Source organism: Cyrtonyx montezumae, unplaced genomic scaffold, assembly GCF_038088225.1.
Source record: "Cyrtonyx montezumae isolate F1298 unplaced genomic scaffold, pur_monq_1.0 scaffold_10, whole genome shotgun sequence".
NCBI classification, from domain to species: domain Eukaryota; kingdom Metazoa; phylum Chordata; class Aves; order Galliformes; family Odontophoridae; genus Cyrtonyx; species Cyrtonyx montezumae.
Window position 1 is genome coordinate 745,936 of NW_027071826.1, and position 27,862 is coordinate 773,797.

Genomic DNA, 27,862 nt, shown 5'->3' on the forward strand with positions numbered 1-27,862 from the left:
TAGGCATGCTGTGTGGCTGCGCGCTGCTGGCGGGCGGGGCCGTGCTGGCCCTGCTGCTGCTGCAGCTGCTGCGCTGGCTGCGCGCCGACGGCGACCTCACGCTGCTGTGGGTGGAGTGGCGGGGGAAGAAGCCAGGTAAAGCCGGCCGCGTGTCGCCCCAGACCGGCCGGGTTGTGGGAGGCGGTCCCGGGGCGGCTTTCCGTGAGGAGGAGGGGTGCGACGCTGCGTGGGGGTGCGGGCTTTCCTCGGAAGCCGGGCACGGAGTCGCCTGGCCCTTGACGCGTACTCCCTGCGGGGCAGCTGCGCAGGGAGCTGCTGAGTGAAGCGGCTCTGAAGCAGGCTCGCGCGGACGGGGTCGCCCCCAAACTATGGTTCGTTTCTTTTCCGGTCACACGTCCGGCTCTGTTACACGAACAGCCGAGGGCCGATAAGGACAGGGGATGCGGTACTGCCTCGGAGCGGCTCCTGGGGCGGCCCGGTCTCCTGCGTGTGGCCGTAACCCCTTCGGGTAGGGAGCCTCTAAAAAACGAAGGGACGCGATTTGAAACGCTTGTGTTGGCCTTTCTGATCTGTCTGTAGTTCAGGTAATACAGCCAATAAAGAAAAAAAGAGAAAATAATGCCCGCTGCCAATCCCGCAAACCCTGCTTGAGCTCTGGTTGTCTGATGTTCTCTACTCTTCCAGTCAGATGGGAAGATTTCTATGCTCATCTCTTCATGGGATTTTTATCATGAAGACTCTGCAAGTAGAAACTTGAGGTGGTTTAGTGCGGAGAGAAGCGGGAATTGATCCTGAAGCAGGAAGTGAGAGTTGTCATAGTCATTGGCTTTAGTGAAAAAAGGGTTTGTTTTTTTTGCCTGAGTGAGTGGTTAAGGTTCGGTGAGCTTAGAATTGCTGTTCTGGCTATTTTGAGAATCAAGTGGCCTTTAAATCCCAGGAAGTGAATTTGGCTGTACTGATTGATCTATAATGTGAAATCCTTCTTGGTTGGCTAGAAATTGAATAGAATTTGAATACTCTGTATGTATCTGGTAAATGGAAGGGAGAGTTCTTCACAGCAGCACTCCACCGACTGATCTTGAAACACAGATGCAAGTTTTAGTCAATATATGCTGAAAGTGCTCTGATGTTAGTGCTTGAAGTGTGTTCTAGAATTAAATGCTTGGTTTTGATCCATTTGTATTTGATGATTCTGGCTATATCCCTGGAAAGCTAAACTTTTTCACAAATTGCAGATGTGCCTTGGAGTGGGGATGACCCCAAACAATGGGGAGCAGGCTGTAAGAGGAGTAACAGTAAGGTACTACTTCTACTAGAGGTTTAAAAAGCATACCTGAGCAAGAGCTGTGAGCACACAGGAGATTGATGCATGACCTTACACCTTGGGAACTCAATGTACTGTGCTCTGACCAATGCAAGAATTAACCTGCACCAGACGCAAAACAGAGTGGGTGAACACACTCTGTTCTGATAGGTCTTCTATGCTCAGGGAACTGGCTTCCCTAAGCAATTCCTCAGGAACATTTGGAGGTAGGTTTGCTCAGCCTTTTGTTTGGATTTGAGATATTGTGACAGTTCTCTGTCATTTCCTCGAATTCCCCTTTTTTCCTCTGAACCTCATTTTGATCAGGCCTGTGGAAATACGACACAGCAGAGTTGCAGTCAGATACCTCCTCAGGTAGATAATCCATGTTTGTTCAGATTGGCCTTGGAACAAAGTTCTAGTGGCAGAAGAACAGCATTGAACAATTTCACAACTACATGTGACCAAAAAAATAAAGAAGTCAAGATTTTGTAACAGCCAATAAAGTTGAGCACAGGTCTTACAAGCGGCGTCAGATTGCGGTGACTTACGTTTATTCCAGCATTGGCAGTGTGTGTGAACTTCTGTCCTGATTCTTTTGACAGAGCATGAACTGCGTGGCAAGGTTGTCTGGGTGACAGGAGCTTCAAGTGGAATTGGAGAAGAATTGGCTTACCAGCTATCAAAGATAGGAGCTCTGCTTGCTATCTCAGCAAGAAGAGAGGATGAGCTGGAAAGAGTGAAAAAGAAGTGCCTTCGTAAGTACAAGTTCTTGCTCTGTGTGGGCAGTTCCACTCTTACTGTGGTGGAGGTGCTACAGAAATAGTGACCCACAAAGCACAGGAGCACATTTTGTGGTGAACGTAAACTGTGCGTAACTGAAGCATGCAGTACGAGTGCCTTCAAGAACCGGTGTTACCTCAAAATCTCATTACTAATTCCATGTTTAAGTTACTAATAAATACAGTGGGGAAGGAAGGGAACAAATGAAGGGGTCTCATTCTGCATAGGTCACTTCACAAGTAGTTCCCCCTATTTATTTCTATGGAAACGGCAACATATGCAGGGAGCACAATAACGGTGTTAGGTAGAGCAGATTCTCGCTTACAGAATGCTGTTTTCCAGCATAGTCACTATCAGTAGCTATGCATTTCTGTTGTTGGTGAACAAGAGCCTGTATGCGGTGCTTGGACAAATCTGAGGGGACCTCACAGCTGCTATGACAGTGTTGGGCATACACGTGGCCCGTGAGGTCCGTCTTTCATCAGCACAAAGGGGTGGAAGTCAGAAGGTGCCAAATCTGAACTATATGGTGTATATAACAATTTGTGTAACTGAAATGGTTTTTCTAAGTGGCCTTCACCACCTCCATTGTGAAGACTTTTGTCCTAATGTTTAAGCTATATCTGTGCTCTTTTAGCTTAAAGCCATTATCCCTTGTCCCATTGCTACACATCCTGATGAACAGTTGCTCCCCATCTTTCCTGCAGCCCCTTTAGGTATTGGAAGGCTGCAGTGAGGTCTCCCCGATGCCTTCTCCAGGCTAAATATCCCCAACTCTCTCACCCTCTCTATGGGAGGGGTGCTCCAGCCCTTTGACCAGCCCTGTGGCCTGTCTCAATAGGATATGCTTGCGCAAATCTGCTTGTGGGAGGTAGAGGTGTAGTTTAACCTACCAGGGTTTTATTGCTGTCTATAATGAAAGAAGTAGAGGGGAAAATGCGTGGAGGAGAGAGGAGAGGAGAGGTCTTGGAGGGGGATATACATTGAAATACGGTGGCTTTAAAGCAGGCAAATGGGTATATTATATCCATCCAGTTGCCTAAATACTAGTGACCTTTGAACACAAGCAAGCTATGGGTTTCAGTAACCTCATCTGTGCATCACTGCAGAGACGAAGTTCAACCTGACCTATATATGCAAGCAATAATGAAAAGCTCTGTGTTTAAAGAGCACAACGGTTAAAGGGGAGCAGGTGTATGTGATTGTGACTAGGAATCAGTTTAGAAACAAAAATTGTGCTATGAAATCAGTATAAATAAAGGAATTTTTAAAAATATCTAGTTTAAAGAGATGGAAGATTAACACTGAAGGTTTTGTTTCTGTGAGCCAGATGCCCCCAGGCCCCACAGTAGCACAGTGCAGCTGTAGGTGTACTTTGTGTGGAAAAGGTCAGTTGTTCTGAAGAGGCAGAGCTGAAAACACTCAGCATAATGACTTGAACTTGGTGACAACTGACTTTTATTCTAGGAGATAAATGTGTTGAGAACTCTCAGTTAAACAGAAAACTTACAGAATATCCCAAGTTAGAAGGGACTAGCAAAGATTCTTCTCCTTCCCCCTGCAATAAACCAGCTTCTCTAGGTTTTGCCTCAGAGCTCACCTATACAGGTTCTGGCTTTGGCCTCAACTGTACTGTTCCCATTACAGGGAGTAAACATGGTTGAACAGTTTACCTACAAAGAAGATGTGAAGGCTGCCAATAGTAATCTCAAAATGTGTTGCTTCTGACAGTTGCAATTCATTTGGAGAATTGCATTGCCTATGTTGTGATATGCAAGCCTGTTCAATGAAGTCAAGCTTTTTACAAGCGTAAACATAGTGATGAGAAAAAGTCTTGAGAGAAACAGATAAAAATGGATTCTATATGGAGGTCAGAATGAAGACAGAGAAAGCATTTGATTTCCCTCTTAATGTAATGGTTTCTTGGTGTGTCTTTTTGCTGAAAGTGATTGTGTTTAAATACGCGCTTCTTGCAGTTGTTGTATTAGCAATCTTAGTGATTCCCATTCGCTTAATGTTTGTTTTTAGAGATCAGCAACTTGAGTGACAAAGATATCCTTGTTCTACGTCTTGACCTGACTGACAGAAACTCTCATGAAGCTGCCACCAACAGTGTTCTTAAGCATTTTGGCAAGGTGAGGAGTGTTTCTGGGGCTGAATTTCTACATCTCCTCCTCTCCTATCTCTGCATGTATGTCTGTATTTCACTTTGTTTACTGATGCTTACATTCACATCTTCTTTAAGTTTCATTGATGAACATGACAAGTAATACCTAACTTCCCATCCCTTCTGTTGTTTTCTTCTGGGTGTTGGCAGCTTTGCAGAGATACAGCAAACAACAATCAATCAGTGGTCATTACCAAGAATTCAAAACTAACTTGCTTCATGTCGCTGGATTTCTCGAGCAAGTGGAGCAAGCCTCGTCTGTATATTCTAGGCTTAAAATTGTGTATGAAAGTCAGGGCTTTTATTTTGTAGTTTTTATAATGTGCGTAATTTGCATTCAGAGCTATGTGGAACAAAACTGGGCATCAGGCATGAGTGGTCTTTTGGACTGTGAGTCCAGAGTTCAGACAGTGACAGTCGGATCCGATCAACATTTTGTACCATGGGCAAAGCTTCAAGCTACACCTTTAGTCTTCTGAGCCTTTGGTACCAGATTTGTTTCTTCTGTTCTGTTTCCAGCTGCCGTTGTTCCTATACTAGGAGCTCATGTTTGGCATCAGACTGTTTCTGTTTTGTTGTCCCTGCTTGAAAGTAGCCAGCCTCATTTCAAAGGAGCAGTGTCCTGGGGAGGCAGGAGGGAAGAGAGCAGTCAGTTAGCAATTTCCTGAGGAAGGATAAGCATTAAAGAAAACATGCCATATTTATTTATCACTTTATCTTTCCTGTCTTTCCTGAGATTGATGTTTTGGTCAACAATGGTGGACGTTCCCAACGCTCTCTGTTTGTGGATACAAACCTGGATGTCTTCAGTGCCATAATGGAACTTAACTACCTAGGCACAATCTCTCTGACAAAACATGTCCTCAATCACATGATCCAAAGGAGAAGGGGAAAGATTGTGACTGTGAGCAGTGTGATGGGGATCATGGGCGCTCCTCTTGCCTCAGGGTACTGTGCCAGCAAGCATGCTCTGCAGGTGAGTCACGTTTCTGAGCTTTATTAAGTCTTGTTGCGTGGAAGACCAGCATGTGGACTCCTTCTCTAGTTTCTAATTGTGTAGTCCTTAAAATACCGTTGAAGTGAACTTCAAGACCTTCTTCAGCTAACGCCACTGGCAGTTAGTTGTTAGGGAATCTGCTTTGTTTTGAAGAAAAAAAAAAAAAAAAAACGAAAACCAGCCACGCAGAAGCACTCCATACACTTCTTCTGAACTGCATGTTCACATGTGGATAATGTGGAAGAAGGGATTGCTGTGTTGCTCCTCCTGTCCTGACCCATCACGCTTACCATGTGCAAGAGCTGCTGAGCTGAGCAAAGTCCTTGCGCACATGTCCTGGAGTGTGGTACAAGAATGGGAGCGTCCTGCTTGAAGACTGAGTTCAGTCAGGGAGAGAAAACTATAAAAAGACTATAGGAAATCTTGAGGGCAGTGATGGGTAAAGCAGACTAACAAGAGAAAGGGAAATTCCTGATCTTGGAAAGATCTGATAGAATCTTCCCAGTAGTTTTGAATCTTGCTGTGGTGTGAAGAACTGGCAGCTCATGGTGTCTTAGGAAGGAGGTCCTCCTGTCTTCTGCATAACACTGAATTTTAGTTTTGCTTGGAAGGATTTCTGAAAGCCATTTCACCTGTGCAGAAAAACACAGAAGAGCTGAGAAAAATGTCTGTAAGGTGAAGAGGCTGCCTCTATCATTGCAGAATCGTTTGTTTATCTAGCAAATTTATTTAGACGTATTTGACTTTCACCACTGTTTGACTTCCTGCTAATGTACGCTTTGATCTCAGTAAGCCAAAGTTCTGCTGTACTCAGAAATGATTTTAATAACAGAAAGCTGGCACGTTCTCGCTCCCTGCTGGATTTAAGTGCACAAACAGAGTACAGAACTCTGCTTAGCCTATTGGATCAAGATCTTTTTGGCAATTTGACCACCAACAGCAAACATGTAACAGGCTGCTGATATTGCAAAGCCGTTAGGGACTTGTAGGAATGAGGATTTAGAAGACAGGGACCAGTCGGGACCAGTGTCTGCTTATAGAAAGCTTCCAGTTAATGACAGGGAGAGAGCTTCTGCTCTTAATTTTGGTGGTAGCAGTGAAACTGCCCATTAAAGTCCAGCCTTGGGTCTGGTAGATGTAAATTAGAACATGATGTACAGAAGCACAGACTGCATTCACTTATCCTTCTTTATTTGAAAATGTTCTTTCACTTCAGTGATCTTTTGGCTGTGGTGCTGTTGGAATAAGCACGGCTAGTTAGTTGCAGGGGAATTCACATGTTGCTTTAAAAATTCTCTGAACTTTGAATTTTGTGTGGAGATTAAGAATGTGGAAGAAGATTAAAAGGAAAGTTTCCTACAATGTCCAGACCAGTTAAAAACAAGCTAACTGGACAGTTTGTCTTTGGTATTCCTGTGTCTGCACAATAACTGGGTCAGACCCCAAACCTTTCTTGTTTCTTTTGCAGTAAGCCTGCAAATACTAATTGCGAGTGATTTATAATATGGATTTTGAAATCTGATTCTTCCCAGTCTAGAGGTATGGGTAGATGTGGGTGTGAGCCCTCCAAAGCTATAAAAGCTCTTTTGAAATACCAGACTTTGCCAGTACAGCTCAGATAAAGGAGATTTGTCAGAATGACAGTCCTCTGCAGTTAGCAGACACCCATCTCTGATGACAGAGAGGAAACAACTAGAGAGTAGTTGGGGAAAAATAACACAGCGTAAAGTGATGCTTTTCATGTTGTATTTTCCCAGCATGGATCAACCTTGTATCATCTTGAACTGCAGATTGTATTTTGTCTGCCAGTTATTAAATATATGTCTCTGTCTGACATCTGTTAAATAGTCAAACAAGCACACCTTGATTTGTGCCAATGGGAACTCTTTAGAACCAGGAGGAGTTCAAGAACTGAGGAAATCAGCCTTTTCTGCAGTTTCTCTCCTGGAGGCCTTCAGGAGGATCTGCTGAATTCTTCCTGAGCAGATGTGCCAGTTTCCCTGTGCTCTGGGTGGGCTGCACCTCTTCTGCAGTGTGAAAACTGCCCTGGCTGTGAGGGGGGGTCACACAGACCCCCAGACCCCTTTAAATGGAGTGGGGTAGTGAGGTGGTCAAGTACAAGCAGCAACTTGCTGGTTTCTCTGGCTTCGTGGGTTTCATGTTTGCAGAGTCTACCGCCCTTTAATGCAATAAATAACACTGACATTGACCCCATTACTCAAACACCACTGAAAAAAGCCTCAGCAGCCCCTGTGCTTGGCTGGTGTCGAGACAGGATCTTCAGGGATAGCTCTGGCTCGTGGGACCAGTGCTCAGCTTCTGTTACCTTGCAGTTTGTTCAAGGCAATGAAGGCTTCTTCTGTTAATGCTTGGAGGGAAGCAGCAATGAGGGATTGTGCCAGAGCCCTCTGTGGGAAGCTGTCTGAAGTTGTGTGCAAAGCTGACCTCTTCTGGATTGTGTGCATTTTTGGGTAGAATTTGTATCCCCAGAGCCCCCCGTGTCCCAAATCCCCATGGAGCGAAAAGACGGAGAAGAGCTCTAAGTGCTGCCCATGCAGTTCAGTATTGATGGCGGAACCAACGAGTGCGTATGGCAGGGAGTATGGTTGCACAGCTTACTGCTTAGGGTGGCTTTGTATGAGAGCCTGGGCTTGTAGTCATTGCTGCAGTAAATAGCATACAAAGCACTCGTGATGGAGCTGGCTGTCCTTACCAGCTTGACACACTGCCACCTTCTCCCCTGTAAGGTCCAGTGTTCTTTGGCACGTTCCTTTCTACTTAGCTTGGCTGACAGCACAGCTTCTGTGATGGAGCTGTACAAACTGAGGATTAAGGTGTTCTTCTGAGATAAGTGTCCCCAAGATCTCCTGGGGGAAGGAGGGGATGTGGAAAGCTCAGGTGTGGGCTGCAGCGTGAGCGCAGAGCAGCGGTGAAGCTGTCACACTCCAATATAGAGGGAGACCAGGTTCTTTGTATGTATATGTATACCCGATGGCGAGATTAAGACACAGCGGGTCAAATGTTAGCCCAACCAGTTTATTACATATCCTAGTTGCTTAGGGATATGGGGAATGAGATGAAAAGCAAGGAGACTTGGCAGAAAGCAAGAGAGATATAATCACCACCGTGGATCCAGCGAGGCTCGTAGTAGGTCCGTTGATCTCAGGAACTTGTCACCGCGGGGGATGGGAGATGGCAGCCAGCAGGCCCCAGGGTCCGTCCTAAGTCTCTTCGGGAGTTCTCCTCAAAGATCTTTTTCTTTGGGAGTTCTTCTCCAAAGTTCTTTTCTGAAAGTTCTTCTCCCCAAAATCCTTAGTTCAGTGAAGGCCTTTTATCCCTCATTTCTCAGGTGTTTTTTCCTTTTCTCTTTGTGTGACATGTCTGGCCCAACAGATAAGCCAGCAGCGGATGTGGCCTTCGTTGCCATGCAGGAGCGTTGTCTTTTGCGGTGGTCAGCTTCTCCAAGCCGTACCCCCACGGAAAAGACTGTTTGCACCTACTTCTGCTTATCTTTACAACCATAAGCAGAGACAATGAGGCACCATAACACCCATCCAGATAACCAGCAGTTATCAGTCAGAGTCTTGTCACCAGAAAAGGCCTTACTCAGCAAACTTTGAGACAAAGAAAAAAGGAAAACAGTTTCTGTCTTACAGAAGCCCAGCCAGCAGTGTTGGTGCTGTGACTGAAGCTGTGCACAGGGATGGAGGAGTGCTCCAGGGGACAGCCCAGGGTTTTAGTCAGAGTCATCTGAATGTGTGGCAGATCTGTGAGGCTCCCAGATCCGCCCAGAGGCAGACTTCTTGACATACACACGTGTTTAATGTTAGTATCAGTCCTCCAGAAGCTACACATCTTTGATAACTTGCTTTGATGATCTGGTGCGGGGCCTGCAGGTGCTTGTGAGTTTAAAGGTGTGGTTAGTGTTTTTACAGAATGTAGCTGCAGAGCCTGCATGCAGTGTGCGAGCTGAAATTAGCCACCAGCAATGGGGCAATCAGAGCCCATGAACTCTTCTGGGTTGTAAGTGTGCACAGGTATGCAACTCATTACCTGGCTGTTGAGGATTGCCCCATGGTTGTATTTGGTGTCACCACAGGAGGACATCTGGCTGATGTCAAAGCAGTAGGAATTACCTACAGAAATAGATTTTAAAAATGCAGCCAGTGAAGCCTTGCTGCATGCAGCAGTGTGGGGAAGGAAGATCACATTACAGTCTTTTCTTGTAGGGTTTTTTTAATTCTCTTCGGACTGAGCTGACGGACTACCCTGACATAAGTGTTATCAACATTTGCCCAGGACCTGTGCAGTCTAAGATTATTCAGAATGTCTTTACGGAGAAACTTGACAAGGTAAGGACTCGAAATTCTACTACAGTAAATCCAACTCTTGCTACAGGCAGAAGTGATCCTTTTGTGATTTCTTTGCTTCCCCGAGCAAACACCAGCCTCCCTTTTCTTAGCAAGAAATACTTTGGATAATGCACAGCCATGTATTGTCATGTAATGCTCTGTGGTGTCAGGTCCATACCAAATGAGTATGTAGATTTGTTATGCCTTCTGTCTTCCAACGCACACAGTCCACGCCGGGGGAAAGGCCTCCACTCCTGGACACCACTGTGCAGTGCAGAGCAGTGTTGTTTCAGCACAGGTAGCTTTTTGTTTGCCCTTCTCACAGCGTCCTCCATGTGGCTGGACTCTGGTGGAAGTGCTGGCAAAGCCACTGGGGTCAGCTGATGGGAGGCATGTGTTCTTTTCCTGTTAGTGGTTGTTCAAGGACAAAAAGCAAAACCTCCCAATTGCTCAGTTGTTTTTAAATAAGGCTGTCTCACAAAATAGCTGGCAGAAATTGTAGCTGTGATATATATTGGTAATGTCATGAATGCAGTTGATGGAAAGCTCAGGATAACCCACAAGTAAGAGGAGGGGAAGAAAGTTCTCCCGTTGTTAAATTGAGTTCTGAAAGGAATTTTGGCTTGCAAAACCACATACTTGCACGAAAGCAAAGATATACTTTTCCAGCAGTCTGGAGATCTTGCAGAACAAATTCCTTAGGTCCTTTGCCACGCTGAAATCTAGGAGGAAGACCTGATCTGAGCCAGAATTGCTTTGTCTCCAGGAGACAAAACAGGGTGATAGAGCAGTCCATTACTGCTGGAGTGAGATGTGTAAGAGCTGACAGAGTTGCAGATCACTTTCACTGTGTGATGCCTGTGGAAGGGACATCAAACAAGACGTTGCTGCCACCAAAGAAGCCTATTGCTCTTCTCTTGAGATAACTGCACACAGAGCAGAGCTGGCAGGAAGTTTTAAGTTAATGGGGGACACGTCCTTGTACTAATTTGATTACAGATTAACTTGTAATGTATAATAGGGTAGGCAGCTGGGAACAGGGAAGTTTGCATTTCTCAAAGCCCTCAGCTGCAGAATGGGCTATTTGTCCATATTTGTTTCCTTCACTGCAGTTTCGTGCCAAAGCAGAATAGCTTTTGGAGGCGTTTTTAACCTTCTTTGAAGTATCAATGGAGGCATTAATTAAAAAGGTGCTTTATTTAAGTGTGTGTGCTAAAGGAAGGTGGTATGCATTCCCACGCAGAAAGCCAGGGAGACGTGGGTTATTCTTCATTTACACAGTGCAGAAATGAAGAACAACACGTCTGCCGCACAGAGCCTGGCCCTTTCTCTCCCCCCACGACCAGAAGTCCAGTTTTCATTCCTGCCCCCTCTCTCTCTCCTCCAGTCAATGGAGAACAGTGGTGACCAATCCCACAAGATGCCGACCGAGCGCTGTGCCCGGCTCACGCTGGTGAGCACAGCCAACGACCTGAAGGAGGCCTGGATCAGCGACCACCCGTACCTGGCAGTGTGCTACCTCTGGCAGTACGCGCCCACCTGGGCCTGGTGGCTGATGAACAGGATGGGCAAGAGGAGAATACAGAACTTCAAAAGCGGGGTGGTAAGCTTATTCTTCTCTGCCCCACCTGTTGCTTTTTTGACTCTGCTGACAGACTCTTTAGCTGCAGGAATGTTGGGATTGCGCTTTTGGATCTGTTTCTTTTCCTTCTCTTCACTCCCCTGGCAGCCGATGCCAGGCTCAGCTCCACCGCGCGTGCCCAGCAGTGTAGGATTACTGCAGCGCCCTCACGTCGCAGAGCAGTGAAGTCAGTGCACCTTGTAGTGCCAGGGCTCTTGCCTCTCATCTTTGTCACGCAGGCCACGAGTTCACGCTCGGCCACAGCGCAGGGCTGAGCAGTGCGTCACCAGCGTGAGTTCTGTAATGCAGTTTGAAATGAAGGCTGTTGACAGACCCTGTGGGCCCTGTCTAGTTCTTCGATCAGGCGTGCAGTCGGAGCAGCTCCCCCAGACCGCTCAAGTGCTGCGGCCCTGTGTCAGGCCTCCCCCTCTCCTTCATTCCCAGAAGACAGATGTGCAGCACAGCGCTCTGATCTTGCCAGCACTCCTTGGTGGGTGGCATATTTCGTGCTGTGTTCTTGTTGAACTTGGTATGCAATAACGTGTTGAAGCGTTCCAAAATCAGGAAGTGGAACAACAGCGTTGCACTGTGAAGGCAGGAGGCGTTAAGCTGCAGCTGCCCGCTGTCAGGGCTGTCTGAGAGGGACACGGATACAGTAACAAGGAGGGGAAGGGCTCACGATGTATTCTCCTCCAGGATGCTGATGCCTCTTATTCGAGAAAGAAGAAGTAAGGAGAAACGTCCGAGATCCTGCTGTACTCGTGCTAAGGCTGAGAGAAACTTTTCCATATTGCATGGCTGCCAACGAAGACTTTATCTTCTGTACCTTTGTCATCGTGTAACTTGACAAATCTATCGAGCTGTACATGCACTTGGCTAAATAAAGTTCAGTTTGTAAACATACCTGGTTTTAAAAATGTTTAAACTTGCAGTGACTGAGACAGAGGCCAAGCACTGTTTTGTTTTGCTGCTGCTATGATACATGCAGTTTGTGAGCAGGCTACAAATTATATACCCACAGGATTCCTTCACTTTCACTCCTAATGGGCCGTTAGCATAAGAAAAACACAGGCAGAAGCCTGTGGCTAAAGGAAGTGTCTGAGAATTGTTCCTCTGGGAAAAGGAGATTACTTCTAAATGTTGATGGGAAGTCCTTTTTCTTCAGGACTCCAGGGACCACTGCAGAGCCCTCTGGGCTCGGGTTTCGGGTTGGTGCTTGAAGTCTGAGAGCTGGGCAGTGGGGATGGGAGTAATGATGCGACTGCAGCTCCATCAGAGGAGGCCTCAGCTCTGCACTAAGCCTGGCACGTGCTAGAGGGCACCATGGGAACCACAAGGGAAAGAGTCCCTGCAGCAGAACGGCGTGTAGCTACACGCAGGGGCGTGGTGGTGGTGAGGAGCTCTTGCATCAGGTTGCTCACAGCTGAGATGACAGCAGTGGTGTTGGGCTGCGTTGGGGCACGCTATGCAGCAGGAGCAAATCCCATCAGTGGTGTTCCTGGTGCTGAACAGGGGTAGGGAACTGAGGACTGCAGTTTTAAAACTTGTGCCATCTAAGTCACATCCAGTTCAGCTGGTAACTGGGAATACCTCTGCAGGTATCTTGCCTGTGTTCACAAGCTTGGTGACCTTTTTGCTGCTGAAGAAGTGCTCAGTACTGTTGGGATGTACCCGATGCCTCATACTATCCAGGTGAATAAATAAATTACTTCATACATATAGTTGAGCAATAATAAAAGAGCAACCCAGTTAGATGTTACTGAAGCTTGCAGAGCAGAAGTCAGAAGTGACATCTTTCACATGACGTTTCATACAGAAGGAACCTAGTGTCCAGAGCAGGAATGCCTGAGCAGAGGACACGCGTCCTGTCACGCAGCTCTGCAGGAACACAAGGTTCATTTCTCCCCGTGACGCTGATTCCCGTTGCCTCGTGGTAACAGAAATGAGACAGGCTCTCTCTGGCACTTCATGTTTGTGTATGAGGGCTAAAAAAAATCCTCTAAGGAGCACTGAACTTTTGTTGGAAGATTAAAGCTGATCTTGTTCAATATTCTTTTCCAAGGCCACGGTGTCTTACCTTTGCGTGATGAATGTTGCGATCTGTAAAGCAAGCAGGTGTTAATAAGGACTTACGGCAGAGCTGCTGCATACCCCGTTACAAAGGTAGAGCAGTTCTCAGGGGTCGCACGGTGACCAGATCGATCCACAGTCGATCCCTCAGACACACGAGCACGGTGTATGTGCTCCTGAGGGCTGCACACAAACCGGGCCGAGTGCCCTCAGACATCAGAGAAATGCTCCGAAGCCATCGGGTTTTTTCCCACACAGGAAACAGCGCAACTGAGGTGCTCGGCTGCGTCCATCTGCAATGCCAACCGAGGGACTTCGGCGGCTCGGCCAAAAAACAGATCCTGAAGAGGGTTACAGAAGGCAGTTAGCAAGGATCAGGGCCGTGCTGCACATGGCGTAACTGAACGTGTGAATGGGCTCAGACGAACCAATGAGGGGCTGCAGGACGTGCTGCCTGCGTGGCAGGGGACATGATGCCTCAGCTACAGTCCGTCACAAACAGCGGTTCTGCACATAGCTAATTCTGTTCCTCCATCTGCTACCAACCGAGATCTCTGCTGGAGTTAGTAGCAATGCTTTTCAGGAAGGCTGGGAGGGAACCAGGGGAAGCAAGAGAAAACAATCGCAGCCCTCTGCAGTCTTTTCTCAGGTAGTTTATTCAGTTTACAGAAGACAAAGTAGAAAAACAAAAGAATTACGCTTTCTGTGTCGGTAAGTCAGTGGGAGGCATACAGCGAGGTTTAAATTTGATGTAGGGAAAAAAAACCAATCCCAACCCATCTGATATTAATGTTGGATTAAACATCTGCCAGGAATAGTCCCTCATGGCAGGGAGCTGCAGGAGGCGCTCTGTGAAAGCCCCAGCAGAGCCGTGTCTGTGACTGTGTGTCCAGGGCAAGGATTGGTGCAGTTATCAGCACTTGGCTGCTGGTGCTCCTGCACACCAAACCATCGCTTTCTAAAAGCTGATTCCACCAATACTGTGTGTGAATTTCATACTGTGCTGTGAGAGGGATACACTGCGTGGGATGGGTGTTCCACTTCTGAATTCCTGTACAGGGTTTGCCTTCTGCACTGGTGAAAGCCAGCACTTAATAACCGTGCATGTGGAGCACCGTCCTGTGACAAACTTCATCCAACAGGAAAGTGTCCTAAAGGTGAGGGGCAGAAGTAATACACACACTGCGGGTTATGCACTACGGGGTTCTCTAAACCAACACCACACCAGTTACACGTGTGCTTTAAATTGTCTTTCTTTAAGCTGCAGAATCAAGTATTGACATCCTGCTCACCGTACAGCAGCAGTACCTACACTGCAGCTACAGATCTGCACAGAAAATACACCTACGTGCTAACGACGGGTGGTAACGAGCAGGATAAAGTCATGGCTGCAGAGATGACCCAGACCTACTTTAAAGGAGACCTGCATCAGTACAAAACAACTGCCAATTGTTTTAAGCTCTGCTGAGGTGAAAACAAACGACATAATAGTTCTGTCAACCCTGTTCAGTCATCACACATTCCCTGGAAGACTGCTCCGTGATGGGGACATCAGTTACACACAGCAGTTTACAGTTTCAGTTTAATAGCTGGGTATGGAAGGAAGGAAATAAAATCAACGCGTTGGCACTTCAGTTCCATCTGTCCCCTAATCACACGTGCCCACTTTCCCCACTAGGCCAAGTTATTAACACGTCAGAGTGCAAAGTGCTCTATATGATGTCTTTGCCCCCACAACACACACTATGGTGAAGATCCTCCCTTACGACTTCACAAAAGCACAGCTGACAGCTTGCTGCAACTAAGGAAGGTCACCTCAAGTCACATGTATTATAACAAACACTAAAACTGAACTCAGTCCAATATAAAATGGCCGGAATAAAAAAAATAGCATATAAATAGTCATATGTACACTTTGGTTACCAACCGTGTGGTCGACGGTTCCCAGTGAGCTGTAACCTGTCAGTGCAAGTCACCTGTCCAACTGTTACAAGGAAAAAAAAACAGATGTAGTTAATGATCAGAATTCATGCTGCTCTTCTCTAACCTGGAGAAGAGAATTTCAGCATCTCCTGGCTAGTGAGCCACACAGGCAGTGGCGTCTCAAATGTTCCAGCAGCAAGAAAACAAAACTTCCTGCCTGCTGAAGGTTCTGGCTAGCACCACTTCTGTGCCAAGGCCGCACGCTGGCGTGGCACTGCCTCCCAGCACCACTCAGAGTCCTGCTGCGGGCGTACAGACAGCACGAGCACGTCTGCCAGCAGGCGAGTGCACTACAAGATGGTAACGCAGAAGTGCTGCGGACAGTCTAGAACAAAGGCAGATGCAGAAGCTGGGAAGAATAAACGGGGTAGCCAAGGGGTGGGTCGGCAGCCTGCACAGTGAGGTTTCTCAGAAGAACCGGGTGTGCCTGGATGCTGTAGCGTTCTTCGTCGTCGTTCGTGGCGTACAGCAGCTCCCAGGACAGATTTGCCCACTGACCTCGGACAGCTTCATCATTAAGCTTCCCCACTTGCACTAACAATTCCTGGAGAGTGAGGACTCGCCCAGTGTAAATTCCCTTCAAAAACAAACACGAAAACGTTGGTTACTTTCTCCAAAGAGTCACACAAGCACTTCGGTTACGAAGCGCTGAGTGAGGCGCTGGGGCTTCTCATGCTAAGCGCACCAGCCAGGCTCCTCGACTCTGTTCTCCCATCCTGGAACATAACCAGCAAATATTACAGCATCTCAAGAACAATGCCTTGCTATTTTCACCAACGGTGATGTCAGCTCCTGTCTAGGACAATCTGGTTGCACAGCTTTCGTGTTTTGGAACAAAACAAAAGACAGACCAAAAAACACACAGGAAACACGTACGAACAAAACAGAACACCAGACAAACCAAGAAGCAGCAGAGCAGAAGGCCAAGCTTGGACACTGCTTGCCAGTAATTCTTCTTACCATATTTCGATCGTGGCCCAGAGAAAAAAGGTATGGCTTTTCTTGGAGAACTGCTTGCTGCCACTCAAGATCTGACACCAGCCCGATGTACCAGTCGCTTTCGTACTCTTGCAGATAGTTAATGAGCTCTTTGAAGTTCTCAACCGGACCCAGGCTTGCTTTGTCAACCATGAGTTTAAAAGTGTATCTGAAACGTACAGAAAAACATACAGGAGGTAGTGCTTCAAAGGAGGGGAGGCAGAAAGCCTCTCAAGCAGTGCTAACTTCATCAGTTACTCTCGATTGCTGCGTAACTAGCAGCTAGAGGGCACATGCTTTTAGCTCACCCAGACGTAAAGCACATTAGCTGAAACATCTTCCATTCCCCTCAAACACTGCCACCCCACCCGATGACAGATGGTGCCCAACATTTAACTCCATCACAATTCTCCCAGGTGATGTGGGCAATGAAAATGGGTTTGAATTTCAAGTGCTGGAGGCAGCTGCAAGCAGGGAGTGAATAAAGAAGGAAACTACCACAGGCTTCGTGGCCTTGGGTCACGGGCAGTATTAATGTAGAAAGAAGCTGCAAATGCTTTTAAATGAGAAGGTTTTAAAATGAACTACTCTTCAAGTTCAGTATTCCCTATGTCATTTTTTAAAGTTGAGAGAATATTTTGCGTTTACCTGAATGCTTTTAATGCAAGTTGGAATAGCTCTGGTTTGCCAGTTAGCCAGTCCAGGCCTGCAGACCAAGGAATGCCACCAGTGTACGCTCTGAACACGTGGCTCGGGGCAGGCACTGTGTTATCCAGCCCAAACAGACCAAAGCAGCACGACAGCACCCCGTGCACGTATAAGTCTTTCAAAGCTTTATCTTTCATAAGGTCATCAAGTAAATTGGAAGGCTTGTCTTTCAGGTGGAAAAAGTCCAGCTGACTCAAAATGAAGTGGTACCATTCTTCTGGAAACTTCTGCCTCATTTCACGGACTTTGGAAGCAGGCACCGGAGCCGTTCTCCATTCTTCAGGGATGCTCAACAGCTCTGAGTAAGAGCAACTAAACTCAACCCGAGGTAAAACTTCTTGCTGCTTTCCTTTGTCTACAGCAGGAAGCCCAAGCACAACGGCCCTGTGTAATTTATCTTCCGGCAACATTTCCTGCGGGACGCCTTGGCTTTGTGTTTCTACAGATCCTGGAATAGACAGATGCACTTTTGGTGTCATTCCCAAGTGTCGATGCCCCTTTCTGTCTCTCATTCTGCCCCTGGGTTCGAGATCAAAAACGTCACTGTCATCAGTCCAGTCCTCAACAGTATCAGCACCAAAGCTTTCTTCGTCCCTCGGGGCCCTGGGTGCTCCTACTGCACTGCTGTGCTCATTTCCTGCTAATGGGCCTTTTTTGCTCCTGCCTGCGTTGCCCAGGCTTCCCCATGCTTTGGATTTTTTGTAACAATACTGGACAAGCATCCACACAAGCACTTTAATGAAATCATCTTTTAGATGCTTGAGATTCTCATGGGAGTCAATTATTCCAGATAACACATTTCTGGCATCAGAATACAATCGCACAGGTAGAACAGTACAAGGAGTCAAAACGTGTCCAAAATGATGATTAAGAGAGAGAACCTTTGCGTGCTCCTGATGTTCAAAGGCCATTTCAAAAATCTCATCCACCCTGTGAGCTTCAGCAGCGTGACAGGATGTTTCCTGCAGCTCTAATCCCTACAGCAGAAATGACAACAATCTGGTTTCAGCCTTTACCGCTCCATATCCTCTGATTTCTTACAACATTTTCCCCAGCAAATGAAGATGTGCTCCAATATCAGTCTTTCCAGAGTGGAGCTGCCTACAAATCTAACTGGATGCTCACTACACTGTTAGGCTGTTAGTGGCTTCAGTGAAATGGCTTCTGAAAAAGCCAAGGATTTGTCTCAGGCAAAACTCTATCAGCTAATAAATATATTACAAGACAGAAAATAAACAATTTTACACCTGCTAGGCATGTCAGCTGCAAGGCTGTTAATACAGATGTAACACTCATCTTAACAAACTGACTGTAACATCAGGTAAATCAGTTACAGTGTTCAACAATTATACAGCAACATCTTCACATGATTCCAAACATTCAAAAGTAAATCCTCAGCATGCAGTTACCTTAATGTTAACACCACAGTAAGTGAAGCCTTTTTCCAGCACCAATATCCACATCAGTCTATCCTGAAAACGGCACAGGTAATGCGATCCAGGTAGAGAGAGACCTGGACAAGAAAGAAGAAAAACCCCAAATCAACTGTAGCATTCTATCAGCTTTTGCTGATATACAAGAGAAGAGATATATGAAGAGAGATACAATGCTTGAGACTGTGGAATACAGTGAAGAACCATCATGTGGCATATGGGTATCTCAATGGCCCTGCTTACTGTGCAGTAAAAGCTTATTTGTTAAGGGAACAAGAAAATCCTAACTCACTGGAAGTTGCTATCTATGCTACCCGTTCCAGTTCATTTGTCTGTGTGTTATAGTGATTAAAAAAGTACTATTCAGAACACAAAATAAGAGTTTAAATCACTCTGCTCAGGCTGGGAGTGGCTACTGATTCCCTTGAGGGTAGAGAGGGTTTGCAGAGAGGTCTGGACAAAGCGAGGGCTGGGCAGCCACCAACTGCATGAGGTTCAATAAGAGCAAGAAAATAAAACAAAAATCGGATGTTGTAAGTTTGACATCACCAAAAGAAGTCAAAAAAAAAAAAAAAAAAAGAACTGAAATTTGAAAACTAAGTTCTGAACGTCAGACCACAGACCAAATTCATTAATACTCCAAAAATTACAGTGACCTTCTGCCCAAAGACCGCTGTAGTGTTTCTCTCTTCTGACCTATGCCAGAAGAAGAGGCAAAGCCAAACTTCCCATCAGCAGGAGGTTATGATGTACTGCAGTTACGACCAACTCCTCACACGGTGCTGCTGTCTGAGTCTGACGAGGTCCCTCTGCTGCCGTTTATGATTTGCTTCTGCTCTCACTCACACCCAAGTGATCACTCACTTCCACAGAGAATTTCAGTTTCAGAACGTTGTAAGATGGAATCAGTGAAACCAACCATTAAGCTGCACTTAAAATTTAAGTAACCTTTTCTATCCTGATGAGCTAACGAAGTGCATTTTCTTGCTAACATTTTGCAAAGACTTTAATTTAAAGCTACTAAAACTTCTTTACACAGAAAAAAACTGTGGCTTTACATTAAAATAGAGACACACAAAGTGGTACGTCTTCGTATTTTAACTCATCTGAGAACACAAGATTTTTTCTTGCTTTAAGATATTCATTCACAGATTTTCCCATTAAAGAGAAGACACTTTATCCATCAAGACTCGTGTTTTAAATTATTTAACCTGAGGCATACATGGCACTGCAGTCACAATGGCCATGGAGAAAGCTGCAGTATGCACACGGAGGCTGATGGACCGGACAATGAAACGTCCCATCTTTAGAGGAGAAAAGCTGTTTTGTTTTTTTTAAATCTCTGTAACCCTACGAAAACTGCAGCAAACATTTCCTAGTAAAGCAGTTGTATTTAGTCTTCACAGTAGGAGTGACTAACCTCCGCTCTCTTTAAATATCAGTCCAACTTTTCTAGACCTAAGCTACCTTCTGAGAGGCTTATGTAAATGTTTGCATTTTGTCAAAGGGCAACGAGCTTCTGATTATTTATGCTACACAAAGACTGCTCGTCTAGAAAATGAGCTTGCAATTTCAACAGTTAATTCTGACTCCAGCTGGGGAAAAAGCAGCAGCATTTCTTCCCTTTTGTTTATATAAACCTGTGACATGCCCATCATCATGTCCTTCGTGGGCTTTAAGATGAGAAGTGTTACAGACCTACCCTGACTGCACAGGACATCACATCGAGTCTCACCAGCTGGTTCTGGTCCCAACTGCTAACGCTGCTTAGGTTACACCACATCTCTTATGGACATGCCACCCATACTCATCCTACCTAGTTAACATAACCAAATTAGTAAAATCACTTTCCAGCCCCCAAATAATGGGAATGATGAAGAGAAAGGCATGCAGATTCATAAACACAAAGAGCAGTTTGACACCTTCTCTCCACTGTCAAGATAACTCCTCAATTCACTGTCTCTATATGGGTGGGATGAATTCATGCTATCTTTTTTGTTCAGTATACAAAGACTTATCTGCTTCACTGCACTTTATTTCTGCTTATTTGCTTATTTTAAAGGCATAACAAGTGGAATGGCATGAGAAGTAATCATTTTTTCCTCAAATGAAAAATCTCTGAGTATCACATTTAACCGAACCCCTTGAAATGTATCATCAACCAGATGCTGATTCTGCCACGCTCCAGCAAAATCACATTTCCCAAAGCATTAATGACATTCCACCACGGTGTAGCTGCCATACCTACCTAGGCTACCAGCTGCTAAGGCAGACTGCAGAGCAAGAGCCAGACTTGGAACCATCTGCTGGTAGTACACCGTGTCAGAACAAACACACGCCGCAGCACCCACCGGTCCCGGCCAGCTTCGGATCGGCCGAGGAAACCCAACGAGAAATACTGGTAGTGTGAAGAGAGGCAGCAGGGGAGAAGAAAGGAGCGCAGAGATGGCGATGAAGGTGAGCAGGACTGGGAAGAAAACCACGTTCAGTGTGATTAAGGTGGCGGCAGATTTGCGACGTTGCTTTTTCTCTGTCCACGACGTCAACAGAACGGCTACAGCAAACTGCAGCTTTGAGGCAAACTGAAGCAGCCGATCCCGTAGGATACCAACCTACAAGACACACACAGCACGTGTACGTTTATTTGGATTTGGTCTCAGCAGTCAGCACTCCTAAACCTGCCTTATCTGGAATGAAGGATGACTGTCATTGACCTGTACACAGCTTTTTAGTTTCTGTTAGACCCTGAACTCTGTACATCTCTAACAGGGGAAGACAAGGAAATTTAGGAGTTTAGATTACAACTGAGGGCTAAAATATCCATGATGACAATTACCAGCAGTAGTCTGATTCCTGTATCAAGGCTCCTGTTCCACCAAAGGTCCGGACTGAACACCAGCATCTGTGCTACGGACACAACCACCATGTCCAGGAGGGCATTTTCTGTATTTTGCCACACCTAAAAATAAAGATAGGTTAAAAACGCATTACAAAAACGTGCCTCATTTTTCTCTGCTTTCTTGACCTGGAATATTTCTTCCCAGTCATCTTAATACTTAAATCATGCTAAAGAGAATTTCTTAAGCTAACGTAATTAAAATTCAAATTACCATCCTAAATATTCTCGTGAATCCAATGGAAACAGACACAGAATGAAGATTCTGTAGAGAACGGTCTAGAGACAGGAATGCAATCATTGCAAATGGAGACACTGAAACAGAAACAAAAGAATAACTGATTTCCTTTCAAGAACAAAGCTCAGAGGTAAGCAGTTTTACTGCAGAATAGAAATCTTCGTGTAAAAAGAGAATTCCTTCTTTCATTATGGCAAGCTCCTCTTGGTGTTACACTTCTAAGACATCAAACGTGTTTGCACTAGTGGTACTGCAAACGTTTCTGTCAGTGCTTGCTTTTCACTTGTTATTACTTTCTTTGTTTCCCTGAAGAGAAGGGAAAGCTTTAGGTCAATCCACTTCCCAAAACTGGTGCTTCTTTATGAAATTAAATGAATTTAGGTCAAATTCTGGTTTCCTCAAATAAACAAATTCGTCCCTAGCCCCACCAGAAAGGGACTGTTCTGTTTGTTAGCAAATTCAGGAAACCTGAAGACTCTCGAATCACTTTAGATTCAAACAGCTTTTTCAAAATCAAGAAAAGCCTTTTTTTTTTTTTTAAGCCAAAATCCTCAGAAGGCCTTGCTTTCCGAGCTGAAGTTTTAATAATCTCAAATTTATATTTTTTTCCATGTTCACTCCTTAAAGAAATAAATAAATCGGTTATCACTTTCAAATATTCCGAACCCATATTACCTCAGTGCACAGTTCAGCAAAAGAACAACAAATAACTGCAGCTACTTGGTTTTTCTTAGTTCATTCACAGTCTTGCACATACAGTAATTCTAGTGCGGTTTCAATCTTCCTATAATCATCATCTAACAAACAACAGATAGTGCGTATTCCTACCTAGTGTTAGTAAAATCCTCCTGACAACACCAACTTTCATTAGCCTTCTTTGCTTCTCCATGAACACAGTCACAGTCCTGATATCCTTGGGATAAAAGGGGTTTCGGAAGGTTCCAAACAAGTACACTCTCTGAATCTCTCTAAGAATCCACACCGTTACAAGTAACACGAGCAGAACGTAACTCACTACGGCCTGGGGACTGGCCTTGGAAAACGGTGAGAAGCCTGCAAAGTGATGCAGCAGGCTAGCTTCTGCGAGAGCAAGCGTCAGTACAGTCAAATAAAAACCAAACTCCCTCCACCCAAGCTGTATTCTAAGACCACTATGCACATCTTTAGATTTGCTGGAGGCTAAACGGCTGCTCGTGGCGCGTTTGAAGGCAAAACCAAGCTCACTTAGGTTAAGACTCAGTATGAACCCAAATCCAGTCATGAAGAGGATCACACCGAGAGTGCTGGGAATGAAATACGATGCTATTGCTGTTCCAGCAGAAATGAGAAACATTACTAACAACCTGTGAAGGAGAAAATAAGAAAGATTTGCTTGAAAAGAAAAAGGTTATGAACAACATCGCTATATTTTATCATTATATAAACAAAATTTACTTTGTGTTACTTGACATAGGTGAACCTCCTAGTCCAAACTCCAACAGTTGTTCCATTCCCCATAGAAAAAGTGCGTCAAGCGGGGGCAGAATTCCCAATGCCCACAAGAATGGCAGACCAAGAAATACGACGTGCAAAATCTGGTTTGCCTGCTCTAGAATGGGGGCGTTGACAGCAAACCTGGAAAGAAGAAATGCATTTGACTTTTGTGAAGGAAAAATACAGCTGATGTGTGGGAAGGCTTTTTGCTTAACAAGTACAGTCAATCCAGAAGCATAAACACGACCTCTTCAATCTACTGGACCTCAACAGCTATCTTTCAAAATTGTAATATTGTAAAAAATGCCATTTTGTACATAAAAGGATGTAAAGCTTTCTGTAAAAGCTCAAAGATCAGTATTAGAAGTCAACATAAATTCTAAGCCATATCTAGTTCATCAGCAAGCGAACTGACTTAGAGGCAGACTGCTAAGATACTGGATTTCTCTCTGCTTCCCAGTAAATGAACTTGCATGCCTCACAGGAATGCTTTCAGGAATTTAAAGAATGTCTGAATTTTCTGTTCATGAGTTTAGAGGGAACTATTTGGGGTCCAAGCACACATATGTCATTATTGTATTACAACTGCAAAAGCAACTAGGGTAAATCACATCTTCAAGTGCAAAACTCATAACATCAAAATCAAACATGCCTTTTTTTTTTATAATAATGCATCTGAAGTACCTCTGTCACATGAACATATCTTCTGACTAAGTGAGGTAATTACCACCTGACAAAAAGAATGCATAAGGTAAAACTGAAAGCACTCTGCTTTAAGAGATTCTACAAATATTTCAGCTAAGATCTGAAAAGTCAAAATAGAAAAGCTTCCCATCTGCAGAATGAGGTAGTCCATGCATACTACAGAACGATGTAAAAATCTAACCACAAAAGCCACATAACAGACACACAGCCAAGTTCACGTTTGCTTATCCACTTAAAAAAAAGCCAAACTTTAACCTTTAATTTGTAGCTTTCCACAGTGACTTTGCAGAGATTAAATTAGAAAATATTGCAGGGCAGAATTTTTATACCAATCCAATACTCCTGAAGTTCGCAGTATTTAAATCTATGGTTCCAGATCAGGAAAATATTTTTGAGCACATATCCTTTAAAAGGATTTGATGCTAATGCTCTTGTACAAAAAAACCAAAACTGACACTGCAGAAGACAATTTGAACTGTTCCTAAATTAGCAGCTGCTCAGGGTCTTCCTAACTTACATGACAAAGTACAGCAACTCAAGAATAACCTTTTCCACACGATGGACAGTATCAGTATCTGACACACACTTTTGGACTTCATACATTTAATTTCCCTCAGAAGAATGACTTCATCTTTCTCATAAAAAAAAACCAAACACAATAGCTATTACTTTAATTAGCAAACTGCTGCATTAGGTTTACCTGTGTGCAAGATCCACTGCAATAAAGACTAAAATATAGAAAGGTCTCATCAGCGCGGTGATTTCGTAAGTATCCAGTGCCTGGAAAGTAGCAGTCTCAGTGGCTGTATTTACGATTAACGAATACTCTGCTATACATACAGTCACCCATCCAAGTACAAAGACCATAACAGTCCCTCCAATGTTGTTATATAGCAAGGTTATTCTGTTTGGCAGCAAATACCAAGTTCCCAGCCCGCACAACACCCCTGCCAGAAGCGAATGAAATACGGTGTTGATTATATACTTCTTGCCAGGAATAATGAATTTTACTGTCTCTGAACCTACACAGCTGGAAAATTCAAACTCATCTTCATCTGTTAGGGCATTCTGGATTTGCATTCTTTCTACTGTCACCGTTTTCTGTTTTGCATATAGATTTGCCAGCTGAAGAATAAGCGCAGTGACAAACATCAGTCCTCCCGAGAGTGCTGCAGTATAATAGTCTTTCATAATGTCTAATTGGTACAGAAGTGTTCCTACTCCTCCCAGAACCCATGGCATCAAGAAAAGAATGATCTGATTCACATATACGTAAGGAGGGGCACAGTAGCCCAGTTTAAACCGGGGACCTCCCAGCACAGTCTGCGGAAAGCGCTTCAAGAAGAACTCCTGCTTGTAATCGTTGAGCAGCGGTACATCTGGACCCATCCTTACAACTCAGGAATGCTGGATGAGGATCATTTTTCCTGTAAGGGAGCAGAAAGAAAAAGAAGGACAGGTTACTGAATCTCACTCAAAACTGGGGCAGGGTGTTCTTCCGTCCTGTTTTCATTTAGGAGATTATAGTGGAATTCTGACATGTTAGTAACAGAAACTGTCCTAAAGCATCTGGAGATTTTGCTACTAGAATACAGCTACTAAGCAAGCACCTAGGATGTGAACAAGACCATTCTGAATTAAAGAACATGCTAACAATCCAAATTTTTAGGCAGTGGATCATCTAGCTTGTTCTTGGGAAGTGAGAAAACCACTCATCTCTACACCACGTCCGCCTAAAACATTTATTTTCCATCCAATCACGTCTTGCTATGGAGCTCCACTTTCAGTTAATCCTGTTAGAGATCTCCAAGGACAAACAGAAGAGTCACTGATTTGGGCGAATAATCATGTAAGTGCAAGTACAGTCACACTTGGAAGTCCCTATCAAAATCAAAACACTACAAAATAAGCCATAAAAAAATTAGTAAAGCTTATTTTTTCATCCCATCAGCATTTTTAGCATCTCCCCCACATAGCCACAGAACAGCACCTCACTGCACAAAGCACCACAGGAGACAACACTTTCTGCCTCCTAAAATATATAAAGGAAATAAACAGTAGTTGTCCACGTGTTGATTCTGCTGCAGCTTACATCCTCCTTATGTCAGTGGGGAAAGCTGAAAAGAGAAAACACCTCTGAGCCCTCGCAGTGAATCATCACATAAGAGCCAGTCACAAATTCTCACTGGGCACTGTAGAAATAACAGAGGTAACTCTAAGATCCAAATGTAATCTTACACTACTGGTCACAAAAGCACAGACACTCTCGGGAGATGCTAACAAGTACTCAAGGTAAGACACAGGGTAGAACAGCATTCCTCCTCCTCCAAAGAGCAGCACAAAGCACACAACGCAGAAGTAATTCATCAATAAGAATGCTTCTTGAAAAGAGCTGCTGGACTGCTTTGGGAGATGTACAAGTATTGAAACTCTGCCTTCCTTCCCATGGATGAAGGCCTACTAGACATCACTGCTGATACAGTGAAATACACCAGCCACCCTGTAGATCCCAACCACTGTGATCCCTTCATTTCTACAACACTGAGTCCTTTCAGGTGCTTTCGAGCCCACTTCACTCCTTACATTTAAGCATACGCTGATGGCTCCAGCAGAGGCAGTTACTTGTCATGCTGGGACTAACTCAGAAACAGTACAAATGAGAGAGATCAGAGGCCACCCCTATGCATGAGCTGAACCAGAAGCTTGCTTGCAGGGACACTACACCAACACACAGCCCAGTGCAGCGTGGGGCCTTGCAGGCTTTCAGTTACTCTCCACCATCACTGGGGATGAAAACTCCAAACCAGAGGGAAGGAGAAAGCAGAAGCTGGTCATAATGGAAAAGACACACGCTGACAATGGAGAAGGGAATTCGCTGCAGTCAGCTCAAGGATTTGGAAATGAAACAGTGACACACCCAACTAAAAACAACTTTCCAGTGTAACTTTTAAAATTTACAGTTCAGCCAATCTTGTTTATAAGAATATCCCTTAAATGACTCACATACACAGAAGTAAGCTGCTCCCTTAAGCACAGCAGATTTACACGTACGCGAAGGACAGATGAGCTTTCAAACAAACAGAACCGAACGGTGCATAGTTTTCCTTTAAAAACAGCTTTCTGGCAGCTGTGACGTTCAGCTCTCTGTAAAAAGGGCTATTTTCGTTTCGAGCTTCAATTTGCGCTGCGTTGGTTTACACCGCCAACCAAACGCTAACAAAACATCCCTCTTACAGCTTCTGTGTCAACAACACACATCTCTGCGTGAGACACGTAAACCATATAGTCCCACTTGGCCACCCTCCAAAGCCTAAGAGGAGCCAGGAAAGGAAGCGAGTTTATTTACAAAGCCCAAGAGTTAAGCACTATGGAAACGATGCTGTCAGCGACGTGCCTGGCCCCAGACGGCCAGGTAACACGGCCGGGCTTCCACGAGCCGCTCTCGCGCGTCTCCGTACGTCCACGCAGCGCCGTAGCAACAGCGCTGCACGCAGCAGCGAGTGTTTCCAGGACCCGGCCTCGGCGCGCATTCCTAACATACAGGCCCGGCCCAGCGCTGACAACTCGCCCGGTTACCCGGACAGCCCGGGGACAGCAGCTGCTCATCGCCGGCAGGGACCGAAGCGACGGATGCCGTGGGCTGACACGAGGGCTCTACCAGCAGAAGGCGGCTCGGCGCGTCCTACCCAGGATCCTCCCCACGGCCACACGAGGCCACGCACGGCGGTGCGGGGATGCCCAGCCCACGTGCGCCCGCGCCGCAAACCCCGCACGGCTGCGGTTAAGGACGCAGCGCTCTCACAGACGGCTCTCGCACCACGGGCAGCGGCTCCGCAGGGCCACGGGGCCCCGGCTCAGCCTCGGAGCCGCAGTGCTGGGAAGGGCCCCGCGGACGGCGGTGCCCCGCGGCGCTCCGGCCCGGCACGAACCACCGCACCTGCGGGGGGAGCAGACGCGGTGCCCGTCCGCGCCGTTTAACTCCGCATGGGAACGGGCTGAGCCGCTCGGGACGGCCGTGCACCCCCCCCCCCCAACTCCGCTCTTCGTGCCGGGACGCGGCCGTGCTGAGCGCTCCGCGGGGCGGCACCTACCTCACGGAGAAGGGGGAACGGGGCCGAGCCCGCGGCGGGAGCAGGAGGGCGGCGGAGCGCAGCC

General features: G+C 45.7%; 2 protein-coding genes across 2 annotated transcripts; one reads left to right on the plus strand and one right to left on the minus strand.

Annotated features, from left to right (window-relative positions):
* Positions 1 to 3: 3 nt before the first annotated feature.
* On the plus strand, positions 4 to 12,126 carry LOC136055679 (dehydrogenase/reductase SDR family member 7-like). The gene is made up of 7 exons (XM_065747546.1): positions 4 to 135; positions 1,909 to 2,061; positions 4,115 to 4,221; positions 4,990 to 5,229; positions 9,480 to 9,602; positions 10,990 to 11,205; positions 11,920 to 12,126. Exons 1-7 carry the CDS (start codon positions 6 to 8, stop codon positions 11,953 to 11,955), a joined length of 1,005 nt encoding a protein of 334 aa, XP_065603618.1. The 5' UTR covers positions 4 to 5; the 3' UTR covers positions 11,956 to 12,126.
* Positions 12,127 to 15,577: 3,451 nt separating this feature from the next.
* On the minus strand, positions 15,578 to 27,846 carry PCNX4 (pecanex 4). Its single transcript, XM_065747558.1, has 11 exons — positions 27,799 to 27,846; positions 24,408 to 25,134; positions 22,964 to 23,143; positions 22,358 to 22,872; positions 21,506 to 21,606; positions 21,232 to 21,354; positions 20,644 to 21,007; positions 18,372 to 18,475; positions 16,903 to 17,939; positions 16,237 to 16,423; positions 15,578 to 15,853 (listed from the first exon to the last, which is right to left on the minus strand). The coding sequence occupies exons 2-11, from the start codon at positions 25,094 to 25,096 to the stop codon at positions 15,602 to 15,604; spliced, it is 3,552 nt and encodes a 1,183-aa protein (XP_065603630.1). The 5' UTR covers positions 25,097 to 25,134; positions 27,799 to 27,846; the 3' UTR covers positions 15,578 to 15,601.
* Between the last annotated feature and the right edge of the window lie 16 nt (positions 27,847 to 27,862).

What these genes read in the sequence shown, in the direction of transcription:
- PCNX4 (XM_065747558.1), bottom strand. Translation starts at nt 25,096, where the DNA reads ATGGGTCCAGATGTACCGCTGCTCAACGATTACAAGCAGGAGTTCTTC. An exon ending in GCAGTGGATCTTGCACACAG is followed by an intron (nt 23,144 to 24,407) that starts GTAAACCTAATG and finishes TCTTCTTTCCAG; the next exon opens with GTTTGCTGTCAACGCCCCCA. An exon ending in GAGGATTTTACTAACACTAG is followed by an intron (nt 21,607 to 22,357) that starts GTAGGAATACGC and finishes TTTCTGTTTCAG; the next exon opens with TGTCTCCATTTGCAATGATT.
- LOC136055679 (XM_065747546.1), top strand. Translation starts at nt 6, where the DNA reads ATGCTGTGTGGCTGCGCGCTGCTGGCGGGCGGGGCCGTGCTGGCCCTG. An exon ending in AGTGAAAAAGAAGTGCCTTC is followed by an intron (nt 2,062 to 4,114) that starts GTAAGTACAAGT and finishes GTTTGTTTTTAG; the next exon opens with AGATCAGCAACTTGAGTGAC. An exon ending in TTCTTAAGCATTTTGGCAAG is followed by an intron (nt 4,222 to 4,989) that starts GTGAGGAGTGTT and finishes GTCTTTCCTGAG; the next exon opens with ATTGATGTTTTGGTCAACAA.